At 38.7% G+C, this 14,939-nt stretch overlaps 1 protein-coding gene across 1 annotated transcript in view; it reads right to left on the reverse strand.

Moving 5' to 3' along the window:
• Window positions 1–14,939, reverse strand: part of NCKAP5 (NCK-associated protein 5) — a 370,960-nt gene that overhangs the window by 56,667 nt on the left and 299,354 nt on the right. Inside the window, exons 10-13 of the mRNA XM_010575132.1 lie at window positions 10,132–10,236; window positions 6,802–6,993; window positions 2,444–6,297; window positions 1,571–1,748 (exon numbers count right to left, since the gene is read on the reverse strand). Coding sequence (XP_010573434.1) covers window positions 1,571–1,748; window positions 2,444–6,297; window positions 6,802–6,993; window positions 10,132–10,236 — 4,329 coding nt within the window. The remainder of the gene's footprint in view (window positions 1–1,570; window positions 1,749–2,443; window positions 6,298–6,801; window positions 6,994–10,131; window positions 10,237–14,939) is intronic.

Raw genomic sequence — 14,939 nt, forward strand, 5'->3', positions numbered from 1 at the left:
CAGGACCATATTAAATGGGCCATAGTTAAACTGAGTGGCTCTGATAAGGGGCTCTGCTTTGCTATCAAAGTTCTAGATCAGTTGGATTGAATTTCCTGCATATTGCACATTTCCAGACTTTCATTCTCTCTCTTTCCTTTCAGTGACACTACAAGGACAGCCTTAGATATGCTTATAATTTGTGGTTTTATAATGCAGGAGACATCTACATTTTCAAAAAAGAGATGATACCACAGGAGTCAGGAGGAAGAAGTTTTCAAACACATTCATTCTACATATGTTCCTCGTAAGTTTTAAAAAGTGACCTTGCAGATGTTGTTAGGAAAGACATCTGCATTAAAGTAAAAAACCATTTGCCTGAAGTTGAAACCATGTGTGGGATACTTTAACCTTAAGCATCCTGAACATCAGTACAAAGCTAAGAGTTTTTTCCAGTTCCCATTATGAAGCTTTTTGAAATTTGTTTTACCCTTGAAACACATCCCGAAGAATTTGTATTTCAAATTCTCTCAGATGGAATAGTTGCATGTGTTGTACTTCAATAACTTAGTTTTATCAGAACAACAAAAGTAATAGCCTCAACTTCATGTTCAGTATTGTATTTGGCACAAGTCTTCAGACTATTTTGTGAAAATTATTGTTGATAATCATCATAATAATATGGTCAAGACAGCTATCAGCAATGAGAAAAGAATGCTCATTGAGTTAAAGCATCTCTGTTCTCCTGGTGCTTGGACTTTAAAACATCATGGGAAAGGCCCTTGCTAGGTAAGAAATTGCTCACTAAATTCTAAGGTTAATTATTAGAAGCTTCACAAGGAAGGGCACCCATTCAGTCTGACTTTAGGCTACAATCCTAGACTCTGTGTGTATGCTTCTTGATGCAGAAAAGTTAGCTACTCACATAACATTTCAAGAACCAGAATCTAGTAGCTAACAGAAAATAAAATGTTTTTTCTTCTGAATTGCAACATTCCTACTCTCTGGGTAAATTAAAGTATCAGGTATAGTTAGTACCTTATTGAAGCATAAAACTAACTACAGAGCATTAACAGGGAGATTTTTCCATGGTACAAAGAGAGTCATGGGTCAAATGTATGGTTTTGCTTTAGAAAGACTCCCTCTTAAGTGACAAATATTCCTAAATATGGTCAAATACTTTGCCTTTTCCCCATCAGCAGTGCATTTTTAGGCTTAATGATTTCTATAATGTTCAAAGGAATGTTCAACAGTGGCATGCCATTTTCAGGGAACGGGGAAAAAATGAAAAAAAAAAAAGAAAACAGTCCTATTATTTCACTCTACTACAGTATGATGATAGCATCATTGTGCATATATCTCCACTGGAACTGAATTGCCAGCAGAAGCAGTAGGATCTTCATGACTAGCTGTATAATCTGGCCTACAGTCAAGCTGCCAACTTTTGTATTAATTCACAATTCTCTAGCTACACAAAATCTTTCTATCATATATAAACAGTTATTATCCTGTTTTTCTGTACTGGCAATAAGGAACACATCCAGAAGTTAAAAAATAAGGTAATAATGTTTTCATGTACTAAAGCACTTACCAGGGTCTGATTCTGCATTTCCATATCAATTTTTGTGTTGCTGTTTTTCTTGTGGTTTCCTTGAGAGCTGATAGAGTTGCTGTGAAGAGAGGAGCCCTGGGAGCTGCCCTTCGACACACTCCTGTAGGAAACATTATTTGATCCACTTTCTGTCTGCTGAGCTGCTTTCTTATCAACTCTGCAGGTAGAGAGTGATTCCTCTGATAAATTACATTGCCCTTCTTCAATCACTCTACTTTTCCATTCCTTTAATGTTTAAAGTAACCTCTCTGTATCTTTCTGTCTCTAGACCTTTGAGTGATAAATGTTTCTAACTAGCCTTGATCAAATCTGTCACTTGCAATTTCAGGTAGTATATCAATTTAGTCTTTCACATACAATGATTTATATTATATTTGGGACTGCTGTGGGGCAAACGTGAAAACACAGTATAACAGTTGCTAAGTTCTTCTGTGACCAAAGGTTGTGGTAGCTAGAAATGTAATTAATTCTGACTAGTTACCAAATATATGTTTGCTGGTTACAATACATGAAGATGGAATGCACTAAAACACGTACCTAATTATCCTCTATCTTTACACACCATCTGCCTAGATTCTCGATTTCTGGAATCATTTGAATTTCTACCAACTTGGATGTAACTTGCCATTCTTTAATTTCAAAGGCCATTGGTTTGGTTAACAAAGTAATGTGAACAAAATTATCACCTCATCATTAATGTTTTTCCCCATACAGATTAAAGTCCTGATAGCATAACTACTGATTACTACTATGCGTTCTTAGCCTAAAAGGAACATACATTGAACTTAGCATCTGAGCATCTGTAAAGCTACAGTCTACAACACCACATCCCAGATTGTGTTAGAGTTTTACCTGTTTAAAAGCTCTTTCATAAAACTGTCTTTTGCTGAGTATGTAGCTGTGGTGGAACCTTTGACTTGTTCACACTCAATCTCACCAGGCGTGTCTTGTGAAGGTTTCATAATTTTGCTCTCCATGACATCAGCTAAAATGTCACCATTGTCTGTTTTCCTGTTAATATCATTTTCTATTACACAGTGCTGTTCAGTTTTCTTTTTTTCTTTTCTTCTCTCTAATTTTGCCTGCTTAATTCCAAATCCTGAAACTTTTGCATCTTTTTTTTCTACCTTTGTTTTAGGAACATCAGTTTTCCTGCTACTCAGTGCCGGGAGCTTACTCTTTCGAAAGCCAAACCAACTAGCTATAGAGGGTCCAGTCTTTTGCTTAGTCTCTGCAGTGGGAGATTTGGTTTGTCCCTGACCCTTTTGCACATTTTCTTGGATGCATAACATGACTTTCTCCTCTATTGTAGGTTGTAGAGCCGGTGAACTCAAAACATTGGTAACATTCTCAGAGGCTTCTGCTAACTTTAAAGACATTTGCTGTCTTTGTGACTTTGTTGCTTCCAGTTTATGAGGACACTTTATTCCACCCAAGCTTTGAAATGATGAAATTTGTTTGGAAGATACAGTAGCTGATGCTTCTAACTCCAATTCTGCTGGCAGAACACTTTTTTTACTTAAAACTTCGTGTTTAAAACTTTCAGTGCTTTTCTCACTCTGGACAGATAGACTGTGCACATCTTTCTGACAAAATGGTTTGTTTCCATCACATTTTGAAGTGTTGTGAAACAAGTCTACTTTTGAAGATGATCTGAAGGGCAGTTTGCTTGGGCTTCCATGCTGACTATTGCAACTACTCATATTTCCAAGGGAACCTTGTCTAGAATAAGAATTTTCTGTGGTTTTAGGAGTATATGAAACAGTCTCTGGTGTCACTGTTGACCCAGGAATGGCCTTGATTTGAAGTCCTTCCATGGCTGAGTTCTGCCTTGTTAGAGAATTTCCTCTATCAGAAGTGTTTGTAATAATCTGAGTCCGTACTTTTCCAAGACCTTCTGTCACAGGGGCAGATGGCTTTTCCCCTGTATGAATGCTAAAACTCTGACTACGAGCTTTTGCTCCGTTCATGCCCAGAGCTGGTTTCAAGTGCGACTTGTTGCTAGAAGAAACAGATCTCTTAACTAATTTGTTTTCTAATCCATCTACTCTGTCTACCACCAAGTTGCAGTTTTCATGTGAATGAGGTGATGCTGTATCCATACCAAGTCCCACAGTAAAATTATTTTTTACTTCAGTATCAGACTTAGAGTCTTTTAATTCAGCCTCTGTTGCACCTCTGGTGGTTACACACATAGATTCATTTTGCTTGTACTTACTTGAACTCACATTACTTTTGGAAGCTGCATTTATACTGTCTTTTTCCTGCTTCCCTGGTACAGTAGAGCTCTTTCGGAGAAGTTGGGGAGATTTGACAAATAATTTCAGTCCTACAGGCAGACGGGTTTTCATTCCTTTCTCATTAGAGTTTTGGGTTGCATGTGCAGTGTCACTACCATGAAACAGTGTTGACAACGCGGAATTGTTTACCTGAGATAGTAAAGGCTCACTTGTGCTTGTTGTATGACATTGAGGAGTTGCGGGGAGAATGTTTGGCATCTTTTGTGTCTGATCCACTCCACTGTCACTGGGAGTATCTTTTTTGCTGGAATATGTGTCTTGTGAAGAAGTTTTTTCCAATGACGGACAACCTAGAGAAAAGGACCTGGCTGTTTGAAAATCTGTGTTGGAAAATTCACGATTCCTGTGGAGACCCAGCTGATTAGGGTTTTTTGGGCAGACTTGCTTTGTGGAAACTTTGGAAAGTACTTGGCATGCACTGTGGGGTTGCTGAGATATGCACTTATTTTGCATAATTGCTTCTGCATTTTCTTGAAGGTAAGATAATTCAATTTTGGCCCCAGAAGATACATTTTTTGCTTGCATTTCATGACTAGATTGATTGTGAAAGCCAGAGCTCACAGTTCCTTTTAATGGTGATGATTTCAGTATGTTTTTTGCTGTTTCACTGGGACCAGCTCCTCCTAACTTTACTGCTACAGGTGGTGAAGGAGCGTAATTAGGCCGAATCAACAGGGATGTTGACCTGCCTGGAGGAAGGGGTGGGGACGGTGATCGGGCTTCTACAGTTGCTAAATCACAATGAAAGTCTCTGGTTGGAGGTTCTCCATAGTCACTGGGCTCTATAAGGTGCTGAGGCAACAGCGGTGATGTGGGACTCTGACTCTTTGGATACTTTGACCCGTCACCTCTGCCTGGACGTTTCAAGCTGGGTAGGGGGTGGGCAGGGGTCTTTGGAACCTGAAAGTCGACTTTTGAGTCAAAATTATGAGGTGGACTTTGTGCCTTTTTGAATTTTGAAAGCTTTACAGGTGGCAGAGCAGGTGATTTTTCAAGGGTTGCAGGGCCCACTGGTTGAGCTACAGGGGTCTCCTCACTCTCCATCACTGCAGTTTTTTGTGGAGAAAATCTACCTCTGCTGGGTATTTTAGTCAAGTTTGGCTTTTGACTGATTCCTGCATGCACAGTGGAACTTGAATTGGCCTTGTATGATACATCATACACTGGCTTAACTAGTTTTTGTCGTGGAGTATTTTGCAGTGTGACTCTTCCACAGTGTGAAGATTCACTGCAGGTCATGGGGACAACTGTATTTTTATTCCCTGTATTATCTTCAAGAGTCTGTTTCTCGGTTTCATCTTCAGGTCTCTCTAAAGCAGTGTAGTTTCTAGCATTGGTTCCTGTCTGCAAATCAGTTATTCCCTGAGGTATAAGTTCAGTATATTCTGCACTGGACCTAGTTTGTGGCTGGTTGATTGAAATTTCATTTCTTGTTACAGTGACAACTCCAGTTTGATGTGAGCTGAATTCAATAGGCTCACCATCCTCAGCATCAAATATTACAGTAATGCACTCTTCAGAAGAGGTCTTTTTTATAACCTTTTGCTGTTTAATGAAATTACATGTCTTTGGCCTCATGTCTGAGTAAGAAGATATCTGTTTTTCTTCTTTGTCAGTGGATACAAACTTAGAATTCTCCGTGACTTTGAGCATGTCAGAGGTCTTTGTGTACTTCTCAGTAAAAGGACTTGCTAATAAATCTGATGGACTTTTCTCATCACTGCTTTCTATATGCAGTTCATCCAAGACTTCATTGTCATCAGTATCTGAAAGCTGAAAATTAAGGTCCTTCCAGCCTATATTAGCATGGCTTTGATTTAACTGTAACTCAGGCAGCTTTGCTCTGGTGCACGATTTCACTTCTGCCTGAAATCCACTGACAAAGCTAGTCAATTTTTCAGGTCTTTCCTTTGAATTAAAATATGAACTTCTTTCTGGTAAATGTTTTCTGTTAGGATCCCAGTCAAAGAGACTGTCAGATATGCTGTGAGTTAATTTGTTACAATAGGTCCTGCAGTCTTTGCTTGGTACTTCCTGCAGCAACAGTAAGGATGAAGAGTCGTCATCTGCATCATCATGCGAATCTGAATCATAAGAGAAAGTTTTGTTATGTTCAATGCAAATACTTCCTATTTCCATTGGCTTACAATGAGTCTGTTCATTATGGCTGCCACATTTAACTCCAGGGGAATATATTCCTTCATTAGAGTTCATGCAATCTCTGTAACCCCATTTTGATATTACTGAAGGTGATTCAAGTAATATTTTTTGCTTCTGTAATTTCTTCAGCCCTTCTAAGATATGGTTTTCCTTGATACGAGTTGGAGGTAGATCATCTGCAGGACTTGAGAGGTTACTTGGGAGCGAAGAACCAATGCTTATTCTTTTATCCCAGCTCACAGATGACTGTTAAAACAAAATAAAACTCACATATTACTCACAAGTGCTGTTAATAAAAAGTGTTACCATTTTAGTGAAGAGATTTAAGAGTTGCATAGGGCATTACATTTCATCCATTGCTATTAATAGCAATGTTCTTTTTCAATAAAGGATTTTCTAGTGGTGTGAAGGCTGCAGTGCATTTAAAACCTGTAGGAAGAACAACATGAATGGAAGGATTAAGATAAAGAAGAAGAACAATTTGGATTGTGAAAGACAGAATAAATGTCAGAATGAGGAAACTGTGAGCAAACTGGAGTGATAAAGGAATTGTTAAAAAAAAAATTAAAAGGGGGGAGAGCGAGAGGGAGGGAGACATCAGGGAGAGAACCCTTACTGAGTTTAGTGACAACTGTTTTAAATATAACAGAGAGAAGAAAGTGGAAAAAATTTCTGAAATAGGCAGCTTTTCAATTAATCTTGTTTCAGATGAATTTAAGCTAGTAAATGAAGACAATTAATTTGATTTACCCTTTTGCTGCATGTCTTTCCATCATTCCAAGTGTAGGAGGAACCACTGGAATATTCACTGCAAGCACTTGAGAGGGAGAGTTCACTGCTACTGCAGCTGCTCCGGGGATACAGGCGGCTAGGACCTGTCATATTTAATTGACTCCGGCATTTCAAGACAGGTATACTGGTTTTCACATTCTGCTGGCATTCCTAAAATATGAGAAGAAATAGAAATATCTTATGGGTGGAAAAAGATCATTTAACTTTCCCTTGATTAAGAAGGACAAAGAAAAAGCAAGTAAGCTACTTACACCTTCCTGTTACGCCATTAGCATCTGGTGAATTTAATACAGAGAACTACATTAAAAATTGCTAACATTTTCATTTGTCAGGGGAAAAATCCACAGTCCTCCATATTTTCTTCCTTATTCTTGAACCAGTATTCTGCTCTTCTTTTGCTAAAAATTATTCTGAGTCTATTTGAATTATGCTTTGTACATAAGCAGCGTGCTCCAGTAAGATACAGAAAACAAAGTTATAAGAATACAAGTACATCTTGACAACTGCATTATAGCCCTACAACGTAACAGATGAGGCTGTACACCCTGGACAAGGTAAATTAATTTAGTATCCCAACCAGAATGTCCACTGAGAATGGAATCTCTCCATTACAGTCTAATTTTGGTTTCCTATCTAGTTCAAAGCTTTGTCTAAGAAACTCTCTGACGTAGGACAATCCATCTTTGTGTCGCTCGCAGACAGCTGAAGCCTCTTGCTTATGCAATTTATTGACACTTTATGGCTGCCTTTAGTACTTGTGTAGTTATCAACCCTCTCCAAATGCAATTTCAGCTGACTGTGACTAAGTGCCAGCTTTGAGGAAGAGAGTAATGAAGAGCAGATAGCACTTTAGGTAAAATATTAAACCTCTGTAGGAGTATCTAGGATGCCTTTAATTTGTTTTCAAACTAATACTCTTGTGCCTAACAGTGCTGGAGCTTCTTTAATGTTAAGTGCCTGCACCATTCTGTTATGCTATTCTCCAGTTTCCTTACAGAATCAGATATCTTTTTAATTACCAGGAACACCAGACAGAGTGACACGACTCTGTTTCATAAAACTTTGCTTTGAATTTCATTAAGGCAAGCTCCAACAATATTTATTGATTTTTGTACGTAGATATACCCCAAATTAATTTTGCTTGGATTAAAATTTTACCTTTATAGTCAGGAAGACACAAGAAATCTAAAGTTATCGGATCCACAAAACAATTATCAAAACTGTATATGCAGTAGACACAGCTTCTTCATGCGAATCTCTGGAAAAATGCTCAGTTTGTAGGCACTTCTCATACACTAACATGTTTGTTGGCCTTCTGCTAATTTCTTCCATTTATTCCCCCATGTCCTCCCATTTACTACTACTAGGGTTGAACCTTTTTTCAGTTAAACAGGAGAGAGCAGAATTTTTACTGCTGAGGAGTTCATGAGTACAGCTGTTCATCGCTCAACTGACATAATAACGTTCTGTTTTTGACAAACGTAACTACAGGGCAAATCATTATTTTCTGTCTCAGGCAAAACCTATGAATGGGAAAATCATTTAGAGGTAGCAAGAGCACATTTCACCTCTGGGAGTTATCGGTACATGTTCTCCTAGGAAGTCAAATGGATGCAGGAGGAATAGCTTTAAATCCACTGGCTCTGGGAAGAATACATCTTTCAGCATCACAGGCAGGCTGATGCCTGTGTTCTTGGCTCTGAAACAGACTTTCTCGCTTTGTTGAGACAAATTACTCTTTATTTCTGACATTGTGGCTCCCACAGGAGACCCTCTCTCATCAGCCTCCTCAGCTATGACGATGTCGCTCCCTGTAAGGTTGACTGTATAGAGGCCAATGGCAGCATCTGCTTGTTCTGGCTATTTCGTTGCTTTTCAGCTGTGGCATTGGGAAAACATGCCATGTCAAATTTCTGCCCTTTTTGCTAGGCTATGTCCCAGTCATTACATTGTTTAAGGGAAGGATGACTGTAAAATCCTTTCCTATAAGAATCTCCTGTAGGAGAGAAGAGGACATCACAGCATACTGACAAGTACTGCCTTCCTTTCCTGTCATCTTCAGCTAGTCTGAGAGCCCTTCCATCCCCTCGCTTTGTTTCCTTTGCACTTAAAGAGAGGGGAAAGGCATTTGGTCCTACACTTTTAGCAATGAAAAATATGCAGATATCTAAGCAAAGCAAAAGAACAGTATATTATTGTAATCCTTATTGTTTAAGAGATGAGAAAATGTGCAAAAAATATCGTGCCGTTACAGATTCTGAAGTCTATCTACCCAATTTCTAGATTGCATTCAGATCACTAAAGAGAGAATGGAATTTTCTCCCGTGATTTGCCTTTATTCTCTAAATTATCCAAGAAAGTAGTTTGAATAGTATGTTTATGATGCATTAATTAAATATATTTAACTTGCATATGGGTCTATTAACTGACATGGTGAAATTTTAATTTTTTGTAATCATGACTCTTAAGTAAGTCATTACCTTTAATGAAATTAGAGTAAAAAGGCCTGAATGTAGTATTACAATTTAAATACATAATTTTCACTAGAAATCACAGAAAATTGAAAGAATCAGACTATTAAATACAGAAAATTCTATATTTGAAAAACCTAACCTGAAGACTTAATTACATATAATGCAAAGGATTGTTAGCATTTTTGTGAACCTTTGAAAGAATGCCTTTTCATTAAAGTATGTATTACAAAGGAGATTACATTTTTGTTGACACTACTATACTTCAAGATCAAAGGCACAGGTTCAATATTCTGTTCTTGTCCTCTTTGCTTCCCTCTATCTTTATGTGACTTTTGTTTTTTAAGCTACTTTTCTTTTTGACAATGAAACATGAAAGCCACAGTGGCTAACGTTTTGCCAAATAAGCACAAAGCTAACCCCATCTGAAAAAAAAAATAAAATGCAGAGCCCATGAATTTTTAAAAGTTCATACATAATATATCATAAAAGTAGGATGAATAATACAGTGTATGGGCTTTAATAAAAAGCTCCTTGACCATTTGTCAGAGATTCTGAGATGTAATCAATACCCAAAAAGGTATATTGGGGACATTGCTAAGATTTACGCTTTTTCGCACAGAGTGACACTATCTGCTTACTATATCAACTGAGGACACAATATTGAATTTCAGAGAACAGAAGGAAGAAGAAGTATTGTTATCTGCCTCAACAGTGTTTCAATTCAGAGATCAGCTTTATGGCTCATGCCTGACATGAGACTTCAGAGGCAAAAGGGAGGGTTCCTGAGGGGTACAAGGACAGCACAAAAACTCACGTGAGTCTGAGCATCAGCAGTTCGAGATTGCATCAGGCTTCTGTTTCGTTCTACTTCTGAAAGCAAATCCCCAGATGAGAGGTCTAAGATGCGTGAATGGAGTTTCTGGGGGGGCAGAAGGGAGTGAGCAAAGCATAAGCATTTGTCAAGTATGCAGCAGATCAGCATTTTTAAAATTCCAAACTCTGCTGTTAAATTTCAAGGGAAATGAAGACCCCGAGGTAAAAAAGGATTTGTTCCAATTTGAAATGTTGCTCTTTGTTCTTACTTTGTCCAAGACTTCCTGTCTGCAGAACAGATCATTCTTCATCCAAAACAAACTCTACTTTTTCTTCTAGTCACTGTTTTGCAACTTATCATTACTTCACACGCAACAATGACAAATGAACACGAGTCCCACCATTATCCATAGAGTTTGACAGGTTTCAGGAAAAAAGCATAAAAATGAACTACAAAATTAACATTTATAAATCAATCAACATGTTAATGTTGTTTTATTTACGAGCTGTTACACCTTGAGTGAATGATTGCAGAAGTGACCCTATTTTTTAAACAGCATTGATCTGCTGAAGGCCTCCTTTGCACACATTTTAACTCAAAGTCATTAATGTCATCTGTTAGGAACAATTAATGTGAATAGAAAATAATTGCATCGGGGAACTAGGGACTCAGAGGATTTTGTGCATTAATATTCACATGCTGTTCGATTATATACACAGTTCTTTTTCCAGTTTTGCTTCGAAGGATGGCTAAGCTTGTGCCTTTTTCTCCATGTTCACCTGTACACTAATTACAAAGGCTTTCAGTGTGCATTAAGCCTGATTTGTTTTAATTGCAGTTTCAATAAAATCCATGATTTATGTGAATGCCTTGGCCGATGATTTCAAAAGAAGAAATATCTGCAGTCTTGTCAGTCATTGGACCAACATATCATGCAACAGGCAGTATGGATCTGACTCACAGTCCATTGAAATCAATGAAAAAGGACTTAAAAAAAACCCCAAACAAAAGGACTTTGGATCAGGGTCTGTTCATTTTCCTATTAATTCTCCAGGCTTGCAGTCTGAGAGACCACAGCTACTCACTCCTCAGCACCGGGGCACTCAGCTTGGAGGAACAAATGGTGCAGCCCCTGCCAGGGCACTTTGCCAGGGGCACCCTGTGAAGGATGCAGCAAACCATGGAGACTTGTTGAGGCTGCATGAGCGGCCCATCGCCCTGTCCATCCAAAAAGCCTGGTCAAAGAGGGAAAAAGAATCTGTAGCCACAAAAGCCCCTCCACACTGTGCAGTAGTAGTAACGGCAAGACAGTTCTTTGCAGGCCCCTGAAACATCAGTCACGCAATATCTTATGCCCAGCTACTCCCCAGCCCCCTTGCTTGGTATCCACTGCAGAAATTCATCTGCTAGAGAGCAAAGCAGGCAGCCATTCCTACAGCCTCTGTCATCTGCATGCTGTGCTTCAGGCATCTATTCCAGACAATCTAGCAATTTTTTTAAAAAACTACTCATTATAAATTTGGGAGTAATTTCTCAAGAGCTACATATACACCCAGGATTCTTCAGGAGGTACTATCTGTTGCAGACAGATTATGGAAAATATTTTCAATGATCAATATTTTGTATAAACATATTTTGTCCAATATATTGCTGAACAGAATAAAATGCTACAAGCACTCAGTATCCGAGATACTTTTCATTATAAATATTAATTACATATAGGCTATGTGCTTTTTAACATCTGTGATGCCTATCACCTAGTTATTCAGCGTGCACCTTTTAAAGTTACTAGAGTTACTGTCAGGTGTTTGTTCAAGATTTATGCTCCAGGTAAAATGCCTTCCCAAACTCACAGATTTACTGACTTCATACACGTGTTGTTCTTGACAATAATTCCAAATGCATTGTTGAACCACCAGAGAATTCCACTGTTTTCAGAACCAGGAGTCACTGATGTTATGAACAAGTGGTGTACTGGCTTTTTGCAGAGGAATTAATTACTTTCTCCAGTGAAACCAGTCACCTGATTTTTGCTTCCAGAGATATTTTAGCGGAAGTTACTATAGCCAGATCTGCACATTACAGATGATGACGGGGGACATCTGTGATGGATGAACATTTATACTTGAACATTTATTTTCCCAGAAAAAAGTATCCTAGAAATAGTGCTGTAGGAGTTTTATAGTTGTAAAATTGTCTTCCCATTTTTCCAGCAAAGCTTTTTAAATACCGCATTATTTAATTGGTAACATATATGCACCTCAATAAGGGAAACTAAATATACCCCTATAATGTCATCCAATGGAATTTTGTGTGCTGCTGTTATTGTCCATATCAGACATAAGAGCAGAGATCAGCCCATTTGGAACAGGCAAAACCCAGAAGCAGTTTTTTGGCCAGTGGTAAGATGTAGCCCCGCAGAGCACACTGTAAACGGCTCGGAGTTACAGGGGTCCCTCCACACTGGCTCAGTGACCAGAAGGACTGGGCAGCACATGGGTCGTGCTGTGTTTGAATCATCTTTGCCAGCATTAAACTCTGTGGCTCTATAAAACTATAATAACCAAGGTGAATCAGCAGACTAAAATGATTAACAAAGAAGGAAAGTGTGTTCTCAAGATGTATAATGTGATTATATTTCCGTATCAAACAAGAGATCACCACATTGGGAATATTCACACACACACATATGCAAATAAACTAACAGACACAGGGCCAGCATAACGAAGTTTGAGATCATTAATTAAATATAGTCACACAGCACTGAAGCAAGTAATCCAATTACAAAAGAAAAATGATAAGAAAATTGGTTTTTTTCATTTGTTTTTTCTTTTTCTGTCTCCATTTTCTAATTAAAAAAATAGGAAAAACTATTTTTTAAAAAAACTCATTAACGATCCATTTAAAATCAAGTAACAGATTGTGCTAACTATGTATCTTGATTCTGACTTCTTCTCAGATACGCAAAATATACTGTGTCCTTTATGGTTATATTCTGATGACAGTCACATAACTAGATCAAGGAGTTACTGCGGTCTTGAAAATTGTACAATATTAAAATCACTGTTGATACTATCATGATGCAATGCAACAAAAGGTAGACCACAGCACAGAATGACTTCCACAGAAAAGACCACATCAGTTTGAATGAATACTTAAATATGAAACTGAGGAGTTACAACTACAAATCCACGTCACCTGCCCCATTTATTGGTGCCCTATATAATGATAAGGGGAAACTGGGCAACATTTGTACATGGTGGGGAACGTCGGCCCCCCTGAACACAGGAAACCATCAGGAGCATTGGACTGCAGAACTGAAAACCCTGAGGGAAGTGAATACAGCATGGGCTGGGCCAGCCTGCTTGGAAATTACCCTGTACTGAGTGCTGCTGGGGCAGCTGTGAACGAAAAAGTTCGTAGCATCTTAGCTACTGGACCCGTGTCCCTGCAGAAAGCGGGTGCTGAGAGGTACAGAGGCCAGGGCCGAGCAGAAGGTGCCTCTCTATGGCTGCCTGTGACCAGCAGCAGAAAAGCTCCTCCTTCACCTGTGAGATGGGTGTAGAAAAGGCCGTGCCCTTTGTGGCTCAATGTCAAGATTAACTCCCATAACCCCCATGAAAAACAAACCCAAAGTAATTGATAATTTAGGTGGAAACCCATTATATCAAGTGCAATAGGAAATACAATTATCTGGCAGGCAGATAACCAATCCATCAAATAGTAGGCCAGTTCCCCCTCCCCCCAGCAGCATCCTTATTAAGGCTTTCTAGGAAGATAAAAGAAGGCTACTACCTGCTGGCATGAGGCAATATTACAGAGAGACTCCCCTAACTATTGTGCCTCTTGACTGTATCTGTGCAGAATATCTATCAGCTCCCATCTCCTTTTTGAAACGTCTAATGGCCTGCAGCATTGCCAGAACAATTTTCAATGAATTATGCCAAACTGTACACGGCTCTCCAATATTGGATGAGTTAATTGCTATTAAATCCATTGGCTTTGCTTTTCTCACAGGAGCCAAAGTCCATCATTCACAAGAAAGAAATTCTCTCTCTAGGTTCTAAGGAGACATTTTCATCCTGGCGCTCCGTGCCAGAGCTGTAAATGTTTGGTACGTGTGGCCTCCTCCCGTCTTTGCTGTTATCTGAGGCCTCACAAACCTGAACAGGCATACTCAGGACTGCTCTCCTGTATAACCCGACCACTGTCATTGGACTGGCAGGGAATACCTTTTCTGCAGCCTTCACACCACTCATTTTTAATACTTCTCGGCACAAAGAAGATTCCACTCAAATCCACAGTCAGCAACATCACCGCTCCAATTCTACCCCTGTTGTACTAAATGAGTTAAGTCTCAATAACTCCCCAAAAATGTGCAAAAAAATGCACAACACAAGAAGAGTGCTGATATGGTGATCTCTTTATAGGTGTGACAGAGGGTCATGAAAGACAAGAGCTCTTTCTAGCTGACTTTTTTTCATAATCATCTGACCTGTCTCACTTTCCTGTTCCCTTGTTCATCTTTAACTGTCATATCCATCAGAAGCAGAGTGCAGTTATGAATTAATCACATCTAGGATGAGCTTTAGTTTCAAAGGTCTTACAGAAATAGTAATCTATACTACATTTCCATTACACCACAGAAGACAGCAGACCAAAGAAAGAAAAAAAATATGGTTAGGTCTGCAATTTACATACTATTAGTTTATGCAGCAATATAATCTTTCATTAAACTAAATCTTGATTTTTTTAGTCCTTAGATACATTGCAGAGGGGATGTTAAGCTGGAGATGAGAGAACATCCT

Source organism: Haliaeetus leucocephalus, unplaced genomic scaffold, assembly GCF_000737465.1.
Source record: "Haliaeetus leucocephalus isolate CR32 unplaced genomic scaffold, Haliaeetus_leucocephalus-4.0 Scaffold451, whole genome shotgun sequence".
NCBI lineage: Eukaryota > Metazoa > Chordata > Aves > Accipitriformes > Accipitridae > Haliaeetus > Haliaeetus leucocephalus.